The 20,972-nt window shown below is 55.2% G+C and overlaps 1 protein-coding gene across 1 annotated transcript; it reads right to left on the reverse strand.

Annotated features, from left to right (window-relative positions):
* Window positions 1–205: 205 nt before the first annotated feature.
* LOC119114349 (galactokinase) lies at window positions 206–16,683 on the reverse strand. The gene is made up of 9 exons (XM_037238549.1): window positions 16,531–16,683; window positions 14,935–15,212; window positions 11,276–11,465; window positions 9,080–9,209; window positions 7,825–7,950; window positions 4,206–4,387; window positions 2,638–2,788; window positions 1,892–2,012; window positions 206–1,264 (listed from the first exon to the last, which is right to left on the reverse strand). The coding sequence occupies exons 2-9, from the start codon at window positions 15,094–15,096 to the stop codon at window positions 1,151–1,153; spliced, it is 1,176 nt and encodes a 391-aa protein (XP_037094444.1). The 5' UTR covers window positions 15,097–15,212; window positions 16,531–16,683; the 3' UTR covers window positions 206–1,150.
* Between the last annotated feature and the right edge of the window lie 4,289 nt (window positions 16,684–20,972).

The raw sequence follows: 20,972 nt of genomic DNA on the forward strand, positions 1-20,972 counted from the left end.
CCCGCGCATCGTATCAGGGTGAGAGGCAGGCGACGCCATATAGCCTCAGCAGCTGAGTGCGTCGTAGAGCCCCAATGACACGCAGAAAATGTAGGTTCTAGAAGCAGTCGGGTTATCGAATACGAATCGCTGCTCCAACTAAAACGGAGAAAAAGGCCAGCGTGGTTACCACGGAGGACGCATCTGCCAAAGCAATCAACAAGTTCGGTCGTGTATTGCTATCCCTAAACTAAGCTGCGCGTTTCAATGGCGGCGATCGGGCTGGTCCGTCATGCGACGTCAGTGGTGGTCCAGATACAGCTCGGTTTCTGCACATTTGCACGCCTACACACACACACACACACACACGGACAAGACGGGTGCAGACGGCCAACACCTGTCGACGGAGGCCCGCAGTTGGATACGGCCGGTGGAATTAATTAGCTGAATCGATCCTTCCATCTTTTTATCTGATTTGTACTGAGTCGCGGGCAATGTTAAGTGCAAGCTTCTATAAAAATCGTCAGTTTGGACTACCGATGTCGGCCAGGTGCTCGTAATCATTTAGTCAGCTGTAACTAAGGTCTCTCATTAACTTCTGTCACGCTCAAGCCGCGTAAATTATCACTGAGTGGCACTTCCTTAGCTCTAGTCATGGGCGCAAAATGGCCGACGCCCACGTGCCCTTCAACTTCATAAAATGGCCTGCCCTGTCCCCAAGTAAACCTGAAACAAATTGGGCTGAGCGTTTCCTTCGTGATCCAAGTCAAAGACTACCCGAATGCCTGAGCGACGGACGACATCGCCCTCTGACCCCTGACTTTTAACCTTCCTCCCGCACGCAGGCAGGGCGCGCGACACGAGCAGAGGTCGCCGGGGTCGCCACTCCGGGCTGACACAGACCGGTTTGGTCCTGACGCTCAGGCGCGGCACTGTGTCGGCCAGCGCGGTCCCCGTCTCCCTTTCCCTCGGTCCGTGCAGCACTACAGCCTCTCCGTGTGGTGCTGCCGACCTCGGTTCGGTGCTCCTGCAGTCTGGGTGGTGTAGTCCCGCAGCCTCCCCCGGTCTGAGTACCCATACGGTCTCCCGGGGCGGTGTCATTTCACCGTCTCCCCCCAGCGCAGTCAGCCTCCGGTCTTGCTCAGCCTGCGCAGCCTCCTTGCGGTGGTCCCTACGTGGGGACGACGCGGGCGCCGTCAGCCGGCCGGCACACGTAGAAGGTGGCCTTGCCCGAGAAGCCCTCGCGCATCCGCGCTATGCAGGCCTCCACCGACGTCTGCTTCAGCTGAAACATGGAGAGGCAGAGATAGAGGCAAAAGATGGCTGGCACCCAGTGAGACAGTGAGACAGTGAGGCACCCAATGAAGCAGGCAACACGGGGCGGGAACCAGGAAAGGCACGCTTTAAATTTGGGGCGCAAATTTTCCGGCACGGAAAAAAATCAGAGTTCGAAGACTAGCGGTCTTCTCGGCGAGTATTCTGAAGAAAGTCCCGGTCTCCAGCACTTTCCTCGGTATGTAAGCAAACACCGCCCTGTCCAATCACTTGATGACTTCAACTGATGACGTCATTTGACATCCGTCTCTGCGTGAGGCATGGACAAAGCTTGACAAAGAACCCCGCGTTTTGGGACATCCCTGCGCGCCCTGGCGGACTGGCCGGACTGGCGGGGCCTTGGGCTTGCGAAACTCGGCAAAGATACACGGACATGTGGACACAAGGGGCTTATGCGGGACAAGTTTGAGCTATCGCACGGCCTGCTGCAGCTTAGGCCTTCTCATCACGAGCCCTACAGGGGGCCGGTGAAGGCGCGGCAAGACCGGCGCTCGCTCAGGCAACCAATCAGGCCGCTCCGACAAGCTCTGCTTGGACGCGTGGCCGTCCTCTGGCGGCCGCTGCTTGCTTCACTGACCAGGGTGACGGTGCAGCCGCCGAAGCCGCCGCCGGTCATGCGCGACCCGAACACGCCGTCCACCGAGGAGGCCAGCTCTTGCAGCTGGTCCAGCTCTGCACATGACACCTCGAAGTCGTTCCTGGCAGGATGGGAGGATCGCTGGCTGCAGGCCACACACTGACGCTGTTGCGCCCGCCAACGTCCAGCTAGCCTCGGCACAGGCCTCTGACGTCTCATGTGACAGGCATGTCTTTCACATGCCCCTCACGTGCTTTACATATCCTCGGCATGATCTCTGACGCAGGGGCAGAATCCCGATTTGAAAAATAACGTCTGCCTCAACCTGGCGCGCGGGTTTCCTCGCGAAGGCACAAACACTGCTTCCTCGACGTGTTGCGTGTTTCTTAGCCGTTGCATTAGTGGGTGTGGCAATCACATGAGCAAGGCGTGGCTCTCACCTGAGCGAGACGCAGCCCTCACCTGAGCGAGGCATAGCTCTCTCTCTTCAGCGAGGCGTCACTCACCTGAGCGAGGCGTGGCTCTCATCTGAGCGAAGCGCAGCTCTCACCTGAGCGAGGCGCAGCTCTCACCTGAGCGAGGCGCAGCTCTCACCTGAGCGAGGCGCAGCTCTCACCTGAGCGAGGCGTGGCTCTCATTTGAGCGAAGCGCAGCTCTCACCTGAGCGAGGCGCAGCTCTCACCTGAGCGAGGCGCCACTCACCTGAGCGAGGTGCTCCTCTCACCTGAGCGAGGTGCTCCTCTCACCTGAGCGATGCGTGGCTCTCGTTCATGAGCCGGCCAGCGGTGGCGTAATCTCCGTCAGCGAAGGCCGTGGCCGCCGCCTCGGTGCGCGCGATCTCCGTCACCACGTGCCGGGCTCGCCGGAAGTCCTCCTCAGAGATGTCTGCCTTCCGCTCTGCAGGTTATGGTGGCCGTTACAGCCACGGGCGCGACCACTAGCGGAGGGCTCGGTGGAGGGACATGCTCATCTCAATTTAACGAGACGTAAGCGTTTCATCTCCGAGCCTTCGCCGTCATATCAATGTTACCCGCAGATTTATCAAACAAAACAGTGAACTGACAGCCCCAGGCCAGAACTTGGTCCCCCTCTATCCTATGGTTTAGGAACGACATAGACAACTGGGCACGGAAAAGCCAACAGGAAATGAATATCTCAAGTCGAATAGATAAATTGGAGTTTTTCGGTTACCCCTGCAAATATCTTGCAGAATCTACGAAAGTTCATATTTTCTTCCCAAATGCCGTTAAAATGAGCTTCCTTTCCTAGAAGCTGCAGCTGTAAACCAGCGGATGGGCAGAGCAGTCACGACAAAAAGGTGGTTGAAACCCGCGGTGTTGTAGAAGCGCTTCACAGTCTGGAAGGTACAAACCCTTTCTTGAAGTCATTTTTTCTTACATTATAAACTTATTGCCAGACTTTCTCGGAAAGGGGAGGAAGTTCATCGTTTCTCCTCCCGACCTCTACGACTTCTTTAACACGCGCTCCGGTGGGGGTGAAATTGACCCCGAAGGTCTTCAGGAATGGTTTCCGAACGGCGCGACGTAGCCTCGCCAACTTCTGCACAGCTGTCGAGAATCGAATATCGGATCTGTTCATATGAAAATTACATGTACCATGTGAGGTTGCTGACCTGTGGCATTTCAAAGTCAGGTCATGACTGCCAGCGAAGGGTGTATCCAGGGAGTCGTTTAATGTGATGCAACAACGGAGTGTTAGATGAAGCCTTACCTATCTGCAATAGTTTCTTAAGTAATAAACCAATTCAATTTCGAACTGCAACCAGTCTCAGTGACCTAATGGAACCAATTCCAACCAGTTCCATGGTCAGGTACGGAAATCACACCAAGGTCAAGATTAACCCGCGTTTTTACTTGAGAGCCTGGTTTTATGAGGAAGTTTCTGGTGCTCATTTCAAATATAGTAATGACAGAGACCGCATTAGAAATGTTCCATGGACTTATTTAAGGTCAGGGTAGATCACCAATCCAAAATGACCTACACCTGCAGGCTAATCTACCCCGTGAATTTGGCCTCTCCATCTTCCTTAGTTTTCAAGATCTTAGCGGGGCAAATTTGACCCCACCCGAGCGAAGGGTGTTCCACCGGCCACCCGGACGCGTGTGCACACCGGGGAGTAATACATGAACGGTGCAAAACGGCGAAACCGGGGAAGTACGATGGGGGTGCAGACGCAAGCGAAAAAGACCAGAATTTCGATAGCACATCAAGGCGGAAAATGAGGAGCGGACATCGGCACAGCCATACCAGGCCTGTACCAGCGTGGCACCGCTTTGGCCGGGCAGAACCATACCGTCGAGCAGCGCCATCGAAGCATCTCTCAGTGCCTTGACCCCGAGCAGCCGGGCCGTCTCGTGGCAGGCGCGCCGCCGGCTCGGGTACTCGGACCCGGTCAGCGCGTGACGCACGTTCGAGTTGGTGATCAGCACCGATATCTGGTGGTCGGCCAGCGGAACCAGCGTTGACTCGAGCGACCTGTAGGCGGCGCCATTGGCGGGGGTTACGCGTCAATGGAAAGTTTGAACACAGTGAGGCAGGGGAAAAGTTTTCTCCATTTGAAGGAAAATATTAACAAAAAATATATGCTAGCCATTGGCTAAGCAAAAGGCAAAACACTTCAAAATGGTCTACGACCGACCTCAAAATCAGCTGACTGGCGGCCTGTTTCTGACGCACCACTCTCTGCCTCCCCCCCCCCCCCCCCAGTGACGGATGCGGGATTTTATTAAGGAGGGGGGGGGGGCACAGAAAATCGTGGAGCCGCTTGGCACCGACGGCTTTCTTAAAAAAACAAATTATCGTGTGCCAGCCATTTAATCTTAAGATTTGTATGTATGCCATTTGGTATCCTCTTCCTGTGCGCAGCTCTCGAAACTAGATGTGCTACAAGCGTACATACATGGAGTACGTTTATTTTATCCAAATAATGGAGGATCCTGTCATTCTGAGGCTAAGCATTTCGGGTAACATGTGGCAAAATGAGCTACAGTTGGCTGATAATAGCGTTAAAACTAAACATGACACTTTATTCCAAAGATAGTTTCGGCTGGCCGGTTACTCTATCATTAGCTGATAGTTGATGACAGATTTTTCTGTTTTGCATGTAAAAAAGTTTCATACAAGTTGAAAGTTTTTTTTGAAAATTGCAGGAAGTATCTGCTGTGTCTGTAATGAAGGAGTGCAAGACATATTGACATTCAAAATGTATTGAGAACGTGTTGCACAAGTATGCTAAGTGTCACGAAAGCAAAAACCAAAGGAAATGACATATACGATGTCGGCGTCGCGTAAAATAATCTTCGGAAATTGCGCGTATACGTTCATTGGTGCAAGCCCGACAGATACTCTAACACTAACACACGAGGAGAATTTGTCATCGTGTAGATCTATGACTTGTGTACATGAATTATCCTAGTCACGTCCGTAGACACGACCAGGCGCGACACCCTGGCGTTCGCAAGTACATGTGGGGCTTTCGGTAACGCAGTAAGACCCTTCAGACTTCATCGGAAGACCTCACGATCAATGTACACGGCCCGGAGCGTTTAAGAGTGCCCCGGCCGACTGGCGTTTGGGTCCTCGCTTACGACACAGACCCTCCGATAAAATGGAAAACACAAGACCAATAGTGACGGTACCTGAACGATCGAGGGTGCCGCGGGAGGCCAACAGAGGGACGCTCGTCAACAGTGTAGGGTTCTCAGAGAAAGCGAGAAGAAACCAAGACCAGTTTGACGTGCCCCTAAACGATCGAGATTGCCCGGGCAGGTTAAGATGTGGGGCATTGGCCATAGTACAGGACTCTCTGAGCAAACTAGAACAATCTGAGACCAGGGCATGGCAATCCATGCCCTCCAACGATTGAGAGCACCTTGGCAGATGAACGCACAGGACCCCGGACTACAGCTTATGATCCTTCGAGCAAAGATGAAGTGCCCAAGACCATTATAGTGGACCCCTGTGCGGTCAAGAGTGTCCGGGCAGGTAAACAAAACCGGTCTCGATAAGAGGGAAGGGCCCTTCGGAAATGAGTGCAGAGGGTAGGTGCCAAGGACCAATAAAGTGGGCCCTTGAGCATCGAGTAACTCTGTGCGTTAACTTACATGGGCCCCAGCAACAGTACACGGTCCCGCGAGGAAGTGGGAAGGCCCCTTAAGCAACCGAGACTACGCCGGCAGGTTAAAGGGAATATTCCACATTTGAAGATATGGAAGCAAGGCATCATATATGATGAAATAAGCTCCTTTGTAACTATTAGCATCGTTTGAACTTCAAAGGACTGTTCTAGACAATGCAATTTCACCATAAAGTAAATATGGTCCTCAGCACGCCACCATCTGATTGCGTCATGGAACATTTTTAAGGCGTCAGAATGACCACCAAGCCGGCCATGCGGAATTTCCAACGTAGTGGACGGCATGACCCACCCGTAGAACTTCAACTTTTTGAGAGGTGTCACGCTTATTGGCGCGCTGTTTACAAAACCCAAACAGAGCCAGACAGGGCCCTCGAACGGAGCGCAGGACCCTCTAAGCAAATAAGAAGTACCCAAGACACTATGTGGAGGGCCCCCGAACGATCGAGCGTGCCCGAGCAAATTAACAGACGGACCCCCGACGAGAACGAACGGCCCTCCATTTAAATGGGATGTTCTACATTAAAAAATACTGCAGCAAGCATGATATATGATAAAATAAGCCCGCTTTACTGCCATTAAGCTTTTAAGAGGAAACGGCTGCTCTAGACAACACAATTTTCCCCTTTAGTAAATATACTACACAATACGGCATTGTCTGATAACGTCATCATACCTTGTACAATATTGATTGAAAGCCAACTGACGACAATAAATCGAACGCCAGATATGGACGACTCGACAATGACATTTTTATTGGCCTTGAGCACCACACGGCCAATGGAATGACAGGATTTAAATGACGTTATAATTACGTCATAGAAACCTTGGTGACCTTGCAATAGCATCCCCGAAGTAGTCTGCGCGTCTTCGCGGGCATGTAGCTCAGAAACTAGAAGGGCCTTTAGAGGGGGGGGGGCCGTGAACTGCACGCACTTATCTTCAAGATGGCGATTTCAGCTCAAAAGCTTCTACAAATGTAGAACACTCCCTTTAAACAGGAAATACTCAAGACCCCATGTGGAGAGCCCTGAGCGATCGATTGTGCCTGGACAGGTTAACACCTGGCCCCAACAAGAGCAAAGAGCCATCAGCAAGTGCAAGGAGGTTGAAAGGACCCTAGAACAAAGAAGTGGGACCATGGGCATATCACGAGTTTGTCGGCAGGTTAACCGCGACCACTGTGAACGGCCGCTGAGCAACTGAGAGTCCCCCAGTAGGTCACCATATGGGGTTCCCGTACGTAGCGTGTAGAGCCTTTCGGCGAATGGGACGAATCGTTGAGGGCCCCTAATGCATAAGAGTGCCCTGACATGTTGGAAAATATGGCCTCAACAACAGCGCGGGACCCTCCGAGCAAATGCAAAGAAAACAAGGGCAATGTGAAAGGCTCCTTATCGATCCTGTTGACACTGCAAGTGGGCATATAGTACCCAAGGCAGCAGCTTAGGGCTTCTAGATAGCGTAATGAGCACTAAGATCTTCCGAGTCACCGCGCTTTTCATCAGCGAATAGGTACTTGTGTCTGCTAATGGGCCCTTCACTTTCGATCGCGACTGTTCTTGGTCGCTGGAGTCCAAAAGACGCCTGATTTGGTTGCGTTTTGTGTTAAAAAGAAACCGCGTCCGTTTGGCCGTCTATCAGCCATTTCAGAGAATATTACGGGCTCCTTCGAGGCTCAAAGCGGTCCATGCCCCGTGCCTCCCCTCTCCCCTGCATCCGCCACCGTCCTCCCCCACACTTGCATTCCGCAGGACCACCGTGCCCTCCCCCGCACCTGCAGTCGATGAGGAGCGCGTTATCAGCCTGCCCCATGGCCGATATGAACTGGTCCATGATGCCGCACGGCATGCCCGGGAACTCGTGCTCCGCCTTCTGGCACTGCAGCGCCTTCTCACGCAGGCTGAAACAGGCGGGCGGACGCGGCTCAACTGTGCAGGCTGACACAGGCGGATCGGGAGGGTTCAGACGTTCGGGCTGACACAACCGGGACAGAGAGGGCTCAGATGTGCAGACACAAACAGGCGGGAATCGGTGTGCAGGCTGAAACAGACGCCCCAGACGGAGCCCAACTGTGCAGGCTGAAACAGACGCGGCAGACGGGGCCCAACTGTGCAGGCTGAAACACGCGCGGCAGACGGCGCCACGCAGTCTAGAGGCGCAAGCTGATTCAGGGGGCGACTGCGAGGGACAGCTCTGAAACACGCAGATCAGGCCGCGACCAGCGTCACGGGGGCTGGGGCGGATGGGGGGGGGGGGGGAGAGGTGGTGGGGCTCCCAGTCTGGCTGGACTAGACTGCTCTCTGTTCGTCCCCAGCTAGTGGCAGCACTGTAAAGGAGCCGCACGGGCCTTCCGCGAAAGTTCCTTATAGTGTTATATTTAGCTGTTTAGAACTGATGCTGAATGATTCTTTAACATTTGATTTCATTTCAGAACCTGGTACATCGGTCCATTTTGGCCGGCCTTCCGAGACGATCAACGCGGGATATCTGCCAGCTGTGAAGGCTGAAACATCCTGGTCACGAACTGCTCCGCCACAGCCAGCCGTGTAACCCAGTTCTTTTCGGAGGGGGGGGGGGGGGCATTCGTCAAAAATAGGGCGAAAGCTCACGTATTGCGATGACAAAAAAGTCAACCAGCGCTGTCCGAAAAAAAAACATTACAATGATATTAAGCCTGAGTGCAATGCAATGCAAAAGCAACTAAATATAAAAATAAAATGGTGCACCTCAGTAGCGCAATGTTCCAAATATTTCAGATAACTCATTGCTCATATTTAGGTTTGTTCAATACCACAGCTACTAAACCGTCTCCAAGCAAGTCTCCAATGCTAACCCATACTCAGACGGGACCTTCGGCCACAGCTCGTAAAATCTGATCTGCCACACAGTGTCTGTGCACCCCAGTGCCTACGAGCACAGAGCCAGCGCGCTACTCGGGTCGCACCACACGCGACAGCGGCCGGGTCGCCGCGGGGCGGCGCTGGCAGCGCTGGGTACCGGGCCGGACGTCGCGTCCTGGCGGACCGCACCTCTCCGCCGCGCGGCCGGTGAGCGCCTCGAGGAAGGTGTAGAGCGCCACCTCGAGCGAGGCCGAGCTGGAGAGGCCGGCGCCCAGCGGCACCGTCGACGTCAGCACCGCCTCGAACGGCTCCACGCCACCTGCCGACCGGGGCAGGATCACGTCCAGCCGTGGGCGGGTGCAACAAGACAAAGCAGAACGATGGGCCATTACCGGTTACTGCATGTGGGTAGTACTAAATGCGTTTGCGACGTAATCGAGACATCACATCTGCAATACAAAAACACGCCGAGAAACCATAATGCTGCTGCATGCGTGGATCGCGCCCGTCTGAAGAAATAGTTGGATCAGCCGCAAGCCCGGTCAGACCGAGCTCTTGCGCTTCGTTACCGCGTCGCCGCCCACGCCGGCGTTCAGGTCTGCCGAGGCCGCCGCCGCCGGGCGGTCGGGCGTCGGCGGCACCTGATCGCGGTCAGACCCAGCGTCATCGCTGGAGCGGCGCCAGCTGGCCCGTTCCCCACCCATGGCCGGTTCAGGGGTTCACCAATAGCCGTCCGGGAGCCTGACAAGCCTGGCGGAGGAATGTGAAGGTGGTCGGCCACTTTAGGGTCTTCAGGTAAGCGTGTGAATCCACGACAAAGCCGTGGCTGTCCCATTCAATCCCTCGCCCGAAAACCTGACGACAGTCGGGAAATTCAGACCATCTTCCGGTGCACTATACCGAGCATGGCTGCCTCGTGCCTGATCCTGGCACGCTGCCAATAATCCGACCACGCAGTCCCGCCCGCCCCTCCCTCCCCCCTCCCACCTCTCCCTCGCGTGCTGCTCGTGTTCCGGTCCGATCTAAAACGCGGCCCGGTCGAGTACCGTTAAAGACGGATACAAGGCAAGGGGTTTAGATCGGCCCTTACCGGAGGAAAGCATCCATTTTTGAATCATTTTTCGATTTTAGTGCAATCTGCGCCACCTTTGAAACTTCCCCTCCCTCTCAGACATGCTTTGGCACCTCCCGAGATCTCATGCTGTATCCACCCCTGGTTTCGGTGTCATACGTATACGGGGAGCCGAACTCTTGGCCGAGAGGGTAACGACCACCTTTTCATGACGCCTTTATGTGGTCGAAGGGCAGTACAAGGAATGAATCTTTAGGTACAGGTAAAGCATTGTCTTTAAAAGAGGTCACTCTTGACTTATGCGATTTTTCCACAAAACGCACCTTTTTTGCGCCACTTCCTGGCCGTCAGTTGTTCTGTTCTGTTCTGTTCTGTCGCTGCTCGCATGACAAGCTTATGCTCTGCTGCACAGGCTTCTTTCTGGGCCCCAAACCTGGCATGGACCTGTGTCCACCTAGTATGCAGTGTTTCTACCAGATGGGACCAAGCAGAGCCCCAGCTGGAGCCCAGCGTCCGCCCAGGTCACGCCGATGCCCTGGTATTTGTCCAGCACGTGCCCGGCTGGCGCTCAGTTAGGTCACGGGCAGACAGCCTGGCTGTGGCCCAGCCGTGGCCCGTCAGAATATGTAGCAAGGGCCATCTGGGACCGTGCTGGGTATCCTGTAAATGCCCAATCGGTCTGCCTGCCTGGGGCACGGCCGGGGCCACGATAAAATGCTGGCTAAGCCCGGGGGAAATTGCGCCGAGCGTTTTACAACGTGTTTATGTTTTCACCACCATGCTCATAGTCCACGCCCACTGAAACATCGTTAACAAGCCAGCACACAAACAAAAGGTTCAGTAACGGACGCCGGGTCTTAAGTCACGAACTGGGTCCTCGCCGGGCGGGCATCGCTCTCCGCCAGTTCATCAACTTTTGCACCTTCCCACAACGTGCGCTGTTGCTCTTCGGCTGTTACCCGAGCTGCAGTAACGCTCGTCAGCTACGTCCATGAAAAATTCCTCAACTCTCCTCCATCCCAAGACCTTTCCGTCAAGAAAGAACTCAGTTTTCGCCGCTGGGTTAACGGGCAGCATCGCTGCAGGTACGTGTTTTCTGAGGCGCTCCGCCGCTTTGTACAAGGACGGCAACACCCGTAGACGACTGGCGGGGGGGGGGGGGGACATCTCAGGTCCATCCTTTCCAAGCAACGCCATGAACGAAATCTGAAATGTCCACGTTTCTGAGGAACGTATCACCGACGCACCGTCTCCGTTGACAGGTGGCGCCACCCGCACCGTCACTCCATCGCCTCTCCCAGCTGCTGACGCACCTTTAAAGTTGGCCACGACGCCCTTGACGTAGTTGGACCAGGCGGGCGGGCCGGGGGTGAGCGGGGCGGCGGCCGACGGCGGGGCGAACTGCACGGACAGCGGCTGGTCTGCGCCGGCCGCCAGCGTCGTCACGTGACACTGGCCCGAGGCGGACGGACCGCCCACGACGACCGTGACGAGTGGCAGCGCCTGCGAGGGCAGCAGCCGTCACGTTAGACTGGTCAGGGGCGGGGTCAGATGTGTCAGGTACTGTCAGGGGGGGGGGGGTAGATGTGTCAGGCTGGCCAGATATACTGTCAAGGGGCGGGATCAGATGTGTCAGAGTGGCCAGATATACTGTCAAGGGGCGGGATCAGATGTGTCAGACTGGCCAGAGGTACTGTTGGGGAGGGGAGGGGCGGGGTCAGATGCATCAGACTGGGCCGAGGTACTATGAAGGAGCAGTCACCACCGGGCCGAGACTACGGGCTATGTCAGACCGACATGCAAAGCCCAAGGCATGGCGCACTGGACTGACCAGGGATATGTTCCGTGTCCCGGATCCAGGAGAGGGGCACAGGACACGGCCGACTTCAGACTTCACCACGGGAGACAGAGGTCGGGTCACCCGGGACCAGACGCCCTCCTGGACTGCGGCAGATCAGGAACGGCATCCCGGACGGCGGCAGATCAGGAACGACATTCCGGACGGCGGCAGGTCGGGGACGGCATCCCGGACGGCGGCAGGTCAGGGACGGCATCCCGGACGGTGGCAGGTCAGGGACGACATCCCGGACGGTGGCAGGTCAGGGACGGCATCCCGGACGGCGGCAGGTTAGAGACGCCCTCCCGGACTGTGGCAGGTCAGGGACGGCATCTCGGACGGCGGCAGATCAGGAGCGACATCCCCGACGGCGGCAGGTCAGGGACGGCATCCCGGACGGCGGCAGATCAGGAGCGACATCCCCGACGGCGGCAGGTCAGGGACGGCATCCCGGACGGCGGCAGGTCAGGGGCGGCATTTCGGACGGCGGCAGGTCAGGGACGGCATCTCGGACGGCGGCAGGTCAGGGACGGCATCTCGGACGGCGGTAGGTCAGGGACGGCATCCCGGACGGCGGCAGATCAGGAGCGACATCCCACGGCGGCAGGTCAGGGACGGCATCCCGGACGGCGGCAGATCAGGAGCGACATCCCCGACGGCGGTAGGTCAGGGACGGCATCTCGGACGGCGGTAGGTCAGGGACGGCATCTCGGACGGCGGTAGGTCAGGGATGGCATCACGGGACACCTTACTCTGCTCGAAGCGGTAGCAGTCACGCGGCGATAAAGACAGAGGACAACCGGGGCGTTCTGCATGGGAGGTGCTGAGGGCAGCGTAATTAGCAACTGAGCTTGATTCCCTGCGAGGCTGTAGTTTCTGGGCCACTTATTGCCATTGTGGTCGCTTGTCATGTGCGACGACGCGCGCCGCGCAGCCCCAAAAATTTTGAATTTCATTACTTTGGCTGACTTCCCGGCCTTTGTTCAGCTTCGTACCTCCGTGGCAAAGGAGGCCAAGTGGCTCACGGGCCGAAAGTGCGGAATCATTCTTAATTCCGCATGCATTTCGTTTGATATAATCCCTCATGTCTATTGTCCGTTAGCTTTGATGATTTCACGCGAGTTACGAAGTTTGCAGTGGAGTATCACAACGCTACTCCAAATACTTACACGACTTATCATCCCCCACCATCTGTAGCGAAACCCATGCGGAGGACCGCAGCGATAAACACATTTGTCACAATCTGATCCAGTCCAAATAAATAAAACAACAAAGCTTGCACGTTCTGTTCTGGTTCTCTGCTGTCATGCGTCCCTAGTCTTGTCGCTGTCACGACGGCCAATGTCGCCGCTGCAGGGACGAGTGACCTCATGAGTAAGCGGTCTCACCGCAGTCAGATGGGCCGCTGCTCGCGGCACCCACGGCCTCTGCGCTACTGCAGTCAGATGGGTCGCTGCTCGCGGCACCCACGGCCTCTGCGCTACTGCAGTCAGATGGGCCGCTGCTCCCGGCAGCCACGGCTTCTGCGCTACTGCAGTCAGATGGGCCGCTGCTCCCGGCAGCCACGGCCTCTGCGCTACTGCAGCCAGATGGGCCGCTGCTCCCGGTAGGCACGGCCTCTGCGCTACTGCAGCCAGATGGGCCGCTGCTCCCGATAGGCAAGGCCTCTGCGCTACTGCAGCGTCATGAGTGGACGAATGAGCGGGACGGGGCAGTCTCACTGCAGTCAGATGGGCCGCTACTCCCGGCAGTCACGGCCTCTGCGCTACTGCGGTCAGACGAGCCGCTGCCTGCAGCGTCCACGGCCTCTGCGCTACTGCAGGCTCTCGAGTGGACGTGCGGCGTCTTAGCGCGATTAGTAAATAAAGCCTTCGACGGGATGGAAACGTGCGCGCCAAGGCCGTGCGCTGGGACCACCCCCGACCATCGTCCGAATGACCCGCTGACCTTGAGACGAGGACAACGGGACCAGACTCCAGGAAACGGGGGCGCGAGGCACACAGATGGGACCGGGGCGGTTATTCGGCCGACAGGTGCGCAGAGCGGCGGGTAGATGTATAAATGTAAGAAGATGGCCGAAACAAGAAACTTTGTGAAGTCTGCCTTTTATCAGCTAAAAATCCATTGTCAAAAGTCGTTTTGCTGTTATGGGGGTAAAATGACCTCAGACGTCAGCGCGCCTTAAAACTCCAATCAACAACAAACGTAAGGATTCATCCGTACCGTTCATGCATTCATTAACATTCATATTAACGCAAGTCACGGACAGCAGGGTCACGCCATGAAATAGACGCAAGCTTTTCATCACGGAGGACGTTTGTAAGTAGCCAGTTCCTGATCAGCCCGGACTTTACTTTCACTTTCAAAGCTCGAGCACAAAAAGGTACGCTGTGTGACGTAAAATTCAAAAATTACCGCGGAAATCGCGTGGTGAAGAGGGCCACTTACACGTGCGCTACTAAATTGAAAATAGGCCAGTTAGGCGTGCGCCACTAAATCAAGCATGGGCTCATGCTCACGCAATCGTCGGTATCTTTTCGCATAGCAAGATCATATCAGCTGGCCTTGATCCTAGCAATGTCTGATAAGGCAGCAACGTCTTTAAAAGCGCCAGCTTTGCTCGCCTTCAAGTCCACCGGCGCACGGGATCTCAGTCATGCACAACGTCCTTCGCTGAACTTTTTAGCACACCACACGAACAAATTACAGATATATAGAACAAACGAGGCCAAACAGACGACAGAGGATGACACTTTGGATATTATCACCTGCTGATAAGCCCTGCAGCGTACGGGACAGATTGTACAACTTTGCCACAATCAATGCCAATACTGCGCACCTGGACAGGGAGACGTAGGGTTTTCTTTCTGCATCGCAGTGTGTACGCGACATTTTGGTATTGAGTGCCAACTGAGGGTAAAAGGATGCCGAAATATCGCAGTGCAGCTGCATTATAGCGTCAATGGCGTCTGGGTGCTATTCTTGCATCCGGAACCCATTGAACTGAAGGGACCACGTCCCGGGTCAGACTGGAAGGTCACGTGGAGGGCACGTCTGCCGGGAAGCGCGTCTGGGGGTCCAACGCGGAGCGGACGGCCGACCACGCGTGCTCCGCGGAGGTAGGCATTGACTGACCATGGGGAAGACGAGGCCGTCGTTGTAGTCGGTGTGCTCGCCGATCAGGTTGACGCGGCCAGGTGCGCAGGCGGCCAGCGGCGGCGGCCGGCCAAACTCGGCCTGGAAGGCGGCCCGCGCCTCCTTCAGCAGCGACTCCAGCGGCACGATCGGCTCGGCCATGGCTGTGCAGCGGTCAGCTCGGCAGGGTCAGCTCGGCAGCTTCAGGTTCGGCGGTCAGCTTCGGTGGTCAGCTCAGCAGTGTCAGGCTCAGCGGTCGGCTCAGCAGCAGGGCAGCTCTGCCGGAGGAACAGGGCTACGGGTCAACGGGTTTTGTTTCCAGCTGACAAAGGATTGTGAGGCATCTACACGTCACGCTAGTCATTTGACAGTTATGGCGGCGAAATGGTTATAGAAGGCGGCGCACGCTAAACCCCATAATATCATCAGCATCAGTCATCACAGCGTGACAGATGAAGCGGCCTGGTGAACGAAGGAAGCATGCTCTGAAACAGCATTCAGGCCGTGGAGCTGATTCTCCTCTGCACAGCATGGAAACGGAGATGAAATCGTCATTATGTAAGTATGAGCATCGCAACGGAGGGAGGGAGCATCAGGTATTATTGCTGCTGGACAGCGTAATGGAGGGAGGGAGCATCAGGCATTACAGCTGAACATCGTAATAGAGGGCTGGAGCGTCAGACATCACAGCTGACACAGCTCCGCCCCCCCCCCCGCGTCCCTGCGACCCGATCCCGACATGGGTCACGTGGTTACCAACCAATCACCGCTCGCCACGCAGGGCCGCGCCTCTGCGCGACGCCGCGGGCAAGGTGACCCGAGCCGGTGGCACGGACCGGCCTGGATGGACCAGGCCAGGCCGGCCCAGCATCCAGCAAGGAGTCCATTGCTCTATCAGGCAGTCGCATGCAGGATGTTGTACATGTCTCCTTCAGTTTCACAAAATGAGTTGGGGGGGGGGGGGTACGGTGAGAGTGAAACAATGATCTAACCTACCCCCAAAATATGCCGACAAACAGGACTCTCCCGAGATTTTGCCACCGTTATAACCAAAGTTGAGCTGGGATGGGGGATCGGGCTGGAGTCGATAGGAAATTACGCCTCTGTACGCACGTGCACGCTCCCGGGAGTCCGGCGTCAATGCCGCGCGGTTCCCTGTACCGAACATGCCCCTGAACTGCAGTGTCAATAATGGGCAGGTAGTAGACGTACCGACTCATACACTCTCCACCCTCCGTGGTCAATGTTACAGAGTCGTGTTCAACGACATATGGTCTGGACTCCCGTGTCACTATCGGCCACAGCGCACAAACGCACAGCAGTCTGATGTACCAAACCCCTGTGCCATTCCTGAGCTCTTGCCAACGGACAGGCACACACATCAGCTCCCCGCAGCGCAGACAACACCGAGGCACTCATGCAGTGCATCCCGCGCGTGATTTCCGTCCGTTGGCCGCTTATCGGAGCTCAGGCCGGTTTTGGATATTCGGCGTGGCGGTCACAGCCAGTTCCAAACATAAACACGATTGAATTAGTGCATGAACACCTTCATAAAGGCTGGAATGAATAGCGGGAGGTGAGTTCTGGATGACTGACCTGCCGGGGCAGTATGTCGGTTGTCCGGGCAGTACGTCGGCTGTCGGGGCAGTACGTCGGCTGTCGGGGCAGTACGCCGGGTCTAGGCCACCCCTCCGCTTCACTATCACGCCACCCCACCGACTGCCGCCGCAGACATTCCGCTGCCGCCGACGCCAGCTACCGACTGAAGCCCCGCCCCCTGCCGACGGCTCCCCCCCTCCCCCCTCCCCATCGCGCACCATGTGACGCCCGGCATCGACCCGCCCGCCAAGGTCGCATCGCTGGTTCGTTGGTTCAGCGCCTGCGGCAATTTTCTGGCAAAGTGCGCGCGTCGATGGCGATGTTGTATTTATGTTTGTTTGAACGTGTGTTTGCACAATATGTGTACCATGTGTAAGGTCCGTTTCAATATCGTTAAAGAATCACGTGTGTTTTTTCATGTTCGACCCGCTATTCCAATACGCAGATACAAATAAGCACCTTATCTGGCTTGGTTTTAGAGAGAAAGCACCAATGCAAAGCTTCAGTTCAGTACTTCCCGACATTTTGTTCACGGTTTGATGCAGCACATAACGAAAATATGCCATCTTTTTATGACATAAATGTGCTATCTTCTTTCACTCATCGTACAATCAGACGCGTAAGATGTGATCGGCAACACCAGTTTTCTCGAAAGCTTTCGGAAAAGCTCAGAATTTCAATTGCAGGAGGCGTTCCGGCATGAGATATCCCATTTGATTCCCTGCTCGCCACAAGGAAAGTATGACTTTTCACTTGGCTTTGCTTTTTCCATCGTATGCGTTCTCCAAGTTGTAATGGTGCTCTTCTTATATAAGTTGTGAGTTGCAATACACTCAATCGCCGAAATGGTTGTGAAATGAATGCTATGAGAGTTTGAAACACTTTTTAGGGTGAAATATTCAAACATGAGGCTACCATAACGCGAATTCAGTGGAATGTTATACTTTGGCTTGCATTTCTCCTCTATGGCGTTTGGTACAAAGGTTTTATTGAAGCACACTCTGGCATGAAAGGAAGCATGGCCTCATAGGCCGTAAAACCATAATTCCCCCTCCCTCCGCCCCCAAAAATGATCGGTGGGCATGGGACCGGTGTGCTGTTTTGTATATACACGCCATATTTTCAACGATTAATTGCGTAGTTTTCTTGTTTTGCTGCTGTTGGAGCACACAACTGTGTCTACAGTCAACGCGTACCCGCAGCGTACGACGGTAGGCTGGTCTAACATGAGTAGCTCACTCCTGGTGGATGGTTAACAGCCATCACATTGACGTTCGATGAGCGACTTACTCACTATTCTGTTCAATTGGCCCCCGCTGACCTCTTGACTTCATCATCACGCCCAGCCTACCGGCCACAGATTAGCCTGCTCCCCGCACACAGCCGTTCCAAGGCACAGCAACATAGCGCCGTCAGCGACGCGCCGACGTTTTCACACTCGACACATCGACCTGAGCCTATGCCAATACCCAGGGGTCGTGTGCTACAGGTAGATAAATGAATGGGTGGATAGACCCTGAGCCAGTCAGAGCCGCTAATGGATGAATGGATGGATGGATGGTATATATATATATATATATATATATATATATATATATTATATATATATATATATATATATATATATATATATATATATATATGAATGTATGGGTGAGGGCGAGATAACCACTAGGTGTTTTAAATGACATTCTGCAAACACAGTTTGGCCTCTCCCAAAACCACAATCTACATCCCCTAAACGGGCCCTTGGCTGAAATGGTATGGAAGCCCCCTACTCCGTGCTGGAGACTCTGACTGATACAGGGGCCCTCCATTGTCTTAAAGTGGACCTTCATAATAAGCTCAATATCAATACGCTCTCGTGGCTCCTTCCACTACCGGAGGCCCCACCAACACAAGAGACACTCTGGCATTCGGGTTCCAGCACCAGATCCTGCTCAGCAGAGGTTTTCCTGGCCGGCTCGGTACCCTTTGCCGACACACGATCCCCTGTTAGACACTGTTGGCCCCTAGCTGACACCGGGCCCCTCATTGTTGCAAGGGCCGCAACCTATGCAAATCGCGGACCCCGGTCCTGTTCCTACTCGGGAAATGGGCCTGAGGGGCTTAGACCGACACGGAACGAACTGTTCGGTGTCGGTAAGCTCTGTCCGAAAAAAACAGGCCCACATTGTCCCAGGGGGTTCTCAATGCCTTTAGGAGGTCCGCTGAATGACATTTAAGGGCGTTTGATGGATCTTAACGTGACCTTCAGCCAGACCTTCAGGCGCTTCAGCCTTCCAACAGGAACCATACGCCTCGGAACAGGCCCCTTGATCGTCGGTTCCGAAGGGTCCATTGGGTTCCTCTTCGGGTTCCCTCGAACACTGCCCCTGGTCAACTCAGGGCCACTTGCCAACACAGGAGCCCACAGCTGAGCACTGTGGGACCCCTGGCGAACACATGGGGCTCCTCATTTATCCAGGAGCCCCGACCAACGTGAGTCGTGGGTCCCGGATTTGTTCCTGCCCGGGAAATGGGCCCTCAGGCCCAGACCGGACAGGACAGGACCGAGTGTTCGGTACCGATAGCACCGATGTCACGCTGAGTGGTACGTCCGGAGGTGCTAGAGTTAGCTTAGGGTCTGCATTGCCTTCATTGATGTCCCACTTCTTTCTCCTTGGCCCATTCAGGCAACGCTCAAGTGATGAGCGTAACGTTTATGTGCCGTACCGGGACCGATTAGCACCATTAGCTCAAAAACATGCTCCTGTTCTGTCCGTATCACACGCTCGCGTCAAGCTTCTCCGCCTCTACTGTCAGTCTCCTAGGTTGTTGTGTGGCAGAGTAAGCACTAGCAACGGAAGTCAGCAAGTCGGCAACGTGGGGCACCGTCAAGGAAATCATGTGACTGCCACGACGAAATCATAAAATTTAAAAACGCTGCCTCTTCGCTGTGTCCCAGCCCGGGCCCCCCGTTCCGCCGGGCGCAATGGTAGGTGCGCCCAAAGGAAGCAAAGATGAAAAATGAATGCGCTAAAATGTTGAAAACTGGCGTGCAGTGCCAGTTTTGAGGCGCGCTGTTCTGAACCCCTCTTACCAGAGACTCAATATGTAGCCTAGTACAGCATAAACTTCCGCAAACATGTACTTGGCGTCCCGTTACGCCACCCCAGCCTGGGGCAGAAACACGGCCTGTGTGCCGCGCACCAGCGCGTCCCAGGGCGCGAGGTGACGCGGACCCGATCGCCCGATTATCCGTCAGCAAACAGCTGCTATCTAAATCCCTGCCATTCGGCTGATCGGCTCCTCGCAACGCGCCGTGGCACGCGTACAGCGCCCGACGGCGTCTGCCGCACCAGATGGCAGCACAGCTGCGGGTAATTGTGACGTCACATGGGTGTCTGTCGCCTCGGTGTCAAAATGACCATCGCCCGCCCGCCGATGGCGTCGGTAAAGCCTGCGGGAAATATACGGGAGAGGGAGAGGATACAATACATTGACGGGAGATAGATAATATATCAACGGGAGAGGGGTCAGAGGCAAGAAACGCCGCCTGGCTGGAAATGCGTGTCGTGGTCCGCTCTCTTCCTTAGGTGGTGTCTCTCGAGATCCCTTGTGCTGCGTTGGAATCGTCTCGAATTGTGTTACTGGGCGCCATCAACGTTGCGTTAATTGTGAACAGCAGGCAGCAACTATTTGTCGAAAGGAACGCGCGTGCGCGTGCTCGCACGCACACACGCACAAAAACGCACAGCAGCAGAATGCTCCTGCCGACAGACTCCGCCCGCCGGCGCCAGGTCCGGCAGTAGCATTCTGGCATGCCAATTGCTTTTTTATTATTTTACTATCCATTAAAAACGAAATAAAGTTAAGCGATGTGCAATAGCATAAGCGCCGTGGGCAACAGATCATCTGTCAATTGAAATGGCACTGCGGTTTGCCACTGGGAGAATCAAAGTAGGACGGGTGTGATGCGTTACGTTACCACCAGCTAATATATTGGCAACCGCATTGGTTTAGCAGCGCCATGGATGCGGGCAGAACCATGGGCGTAGGGTTGCCACAGTACGTCATAGTACGTCACGGTGTCATGGTGTCATGTAGTCGGTGTCATGGTGTCATGGTGTCATGGTGTCATGGTGCATCACGGCCGTTGGTCCATGAAGTCCTCACTCGCCTGAGCAGCACACACGACCTGAACGAGGTCGTGCTCGTGCTCCTCGCCGCACGCACATTCTCCCGCTGGCATCAGCGGCATCAGACGCGTGAAGCACTTCTGCGTCAAAATGCACAGAGGCGGATCCAGGCTAATCTTGGACATGACAGCAGTGCAGCAGCAGAAACCGTCGGAAGATACGGACGCTGGGAGGCCCTCATAAACGCTCTTTTCCGACGCTTATAATTTGTTAACACAAATTCGGAAATGCGTAGCTGGGAAATTGATGACGTCCAGT

Source organism: Pollicipes pollicipes, unplaced genomic scaffold (genome assembly GCF_011947565.3).
Source record: "Pollicipes pollicipes isolate AB1234 unplaced genomic scaffold, Ppol_2.1 Scaffold_7262;HRSCAF=8765_pilon_pilon_pilon, whole genome shotgun sequence".
Taxonomy (NCBI): Eukaryota; Metazoa; Arthropoda; class Thecostraca; order Pollicipedomorpha; family Pollicipedidae; genus Pollicipes; species Pollicipes pollicipes.

Coding starts and splice junctions, on each gene's coding strand:
- LOC119114349 (XM_037238549.1), bottom strand. CDS start 15,096: ATGGCCGAGCCGATCGTGCCGCTGGAGTCGCTGCTGAAGGAGGCGCGG. Junction 2,013..2,637: donor GAGAGCCACGCATCGCTCAG/GTGAGAGGAGCA, acceptor CCATCCTGCCAG/GAACGACTTCGAGGTGTCAT. Junction 1,265..1,891: donor GCGGCTGCACCGTCACCCTG/GTCAGTGAAGCA, acceptor TCCATGTTTCAG/CTGAAGCAGACGTCGGTGGA.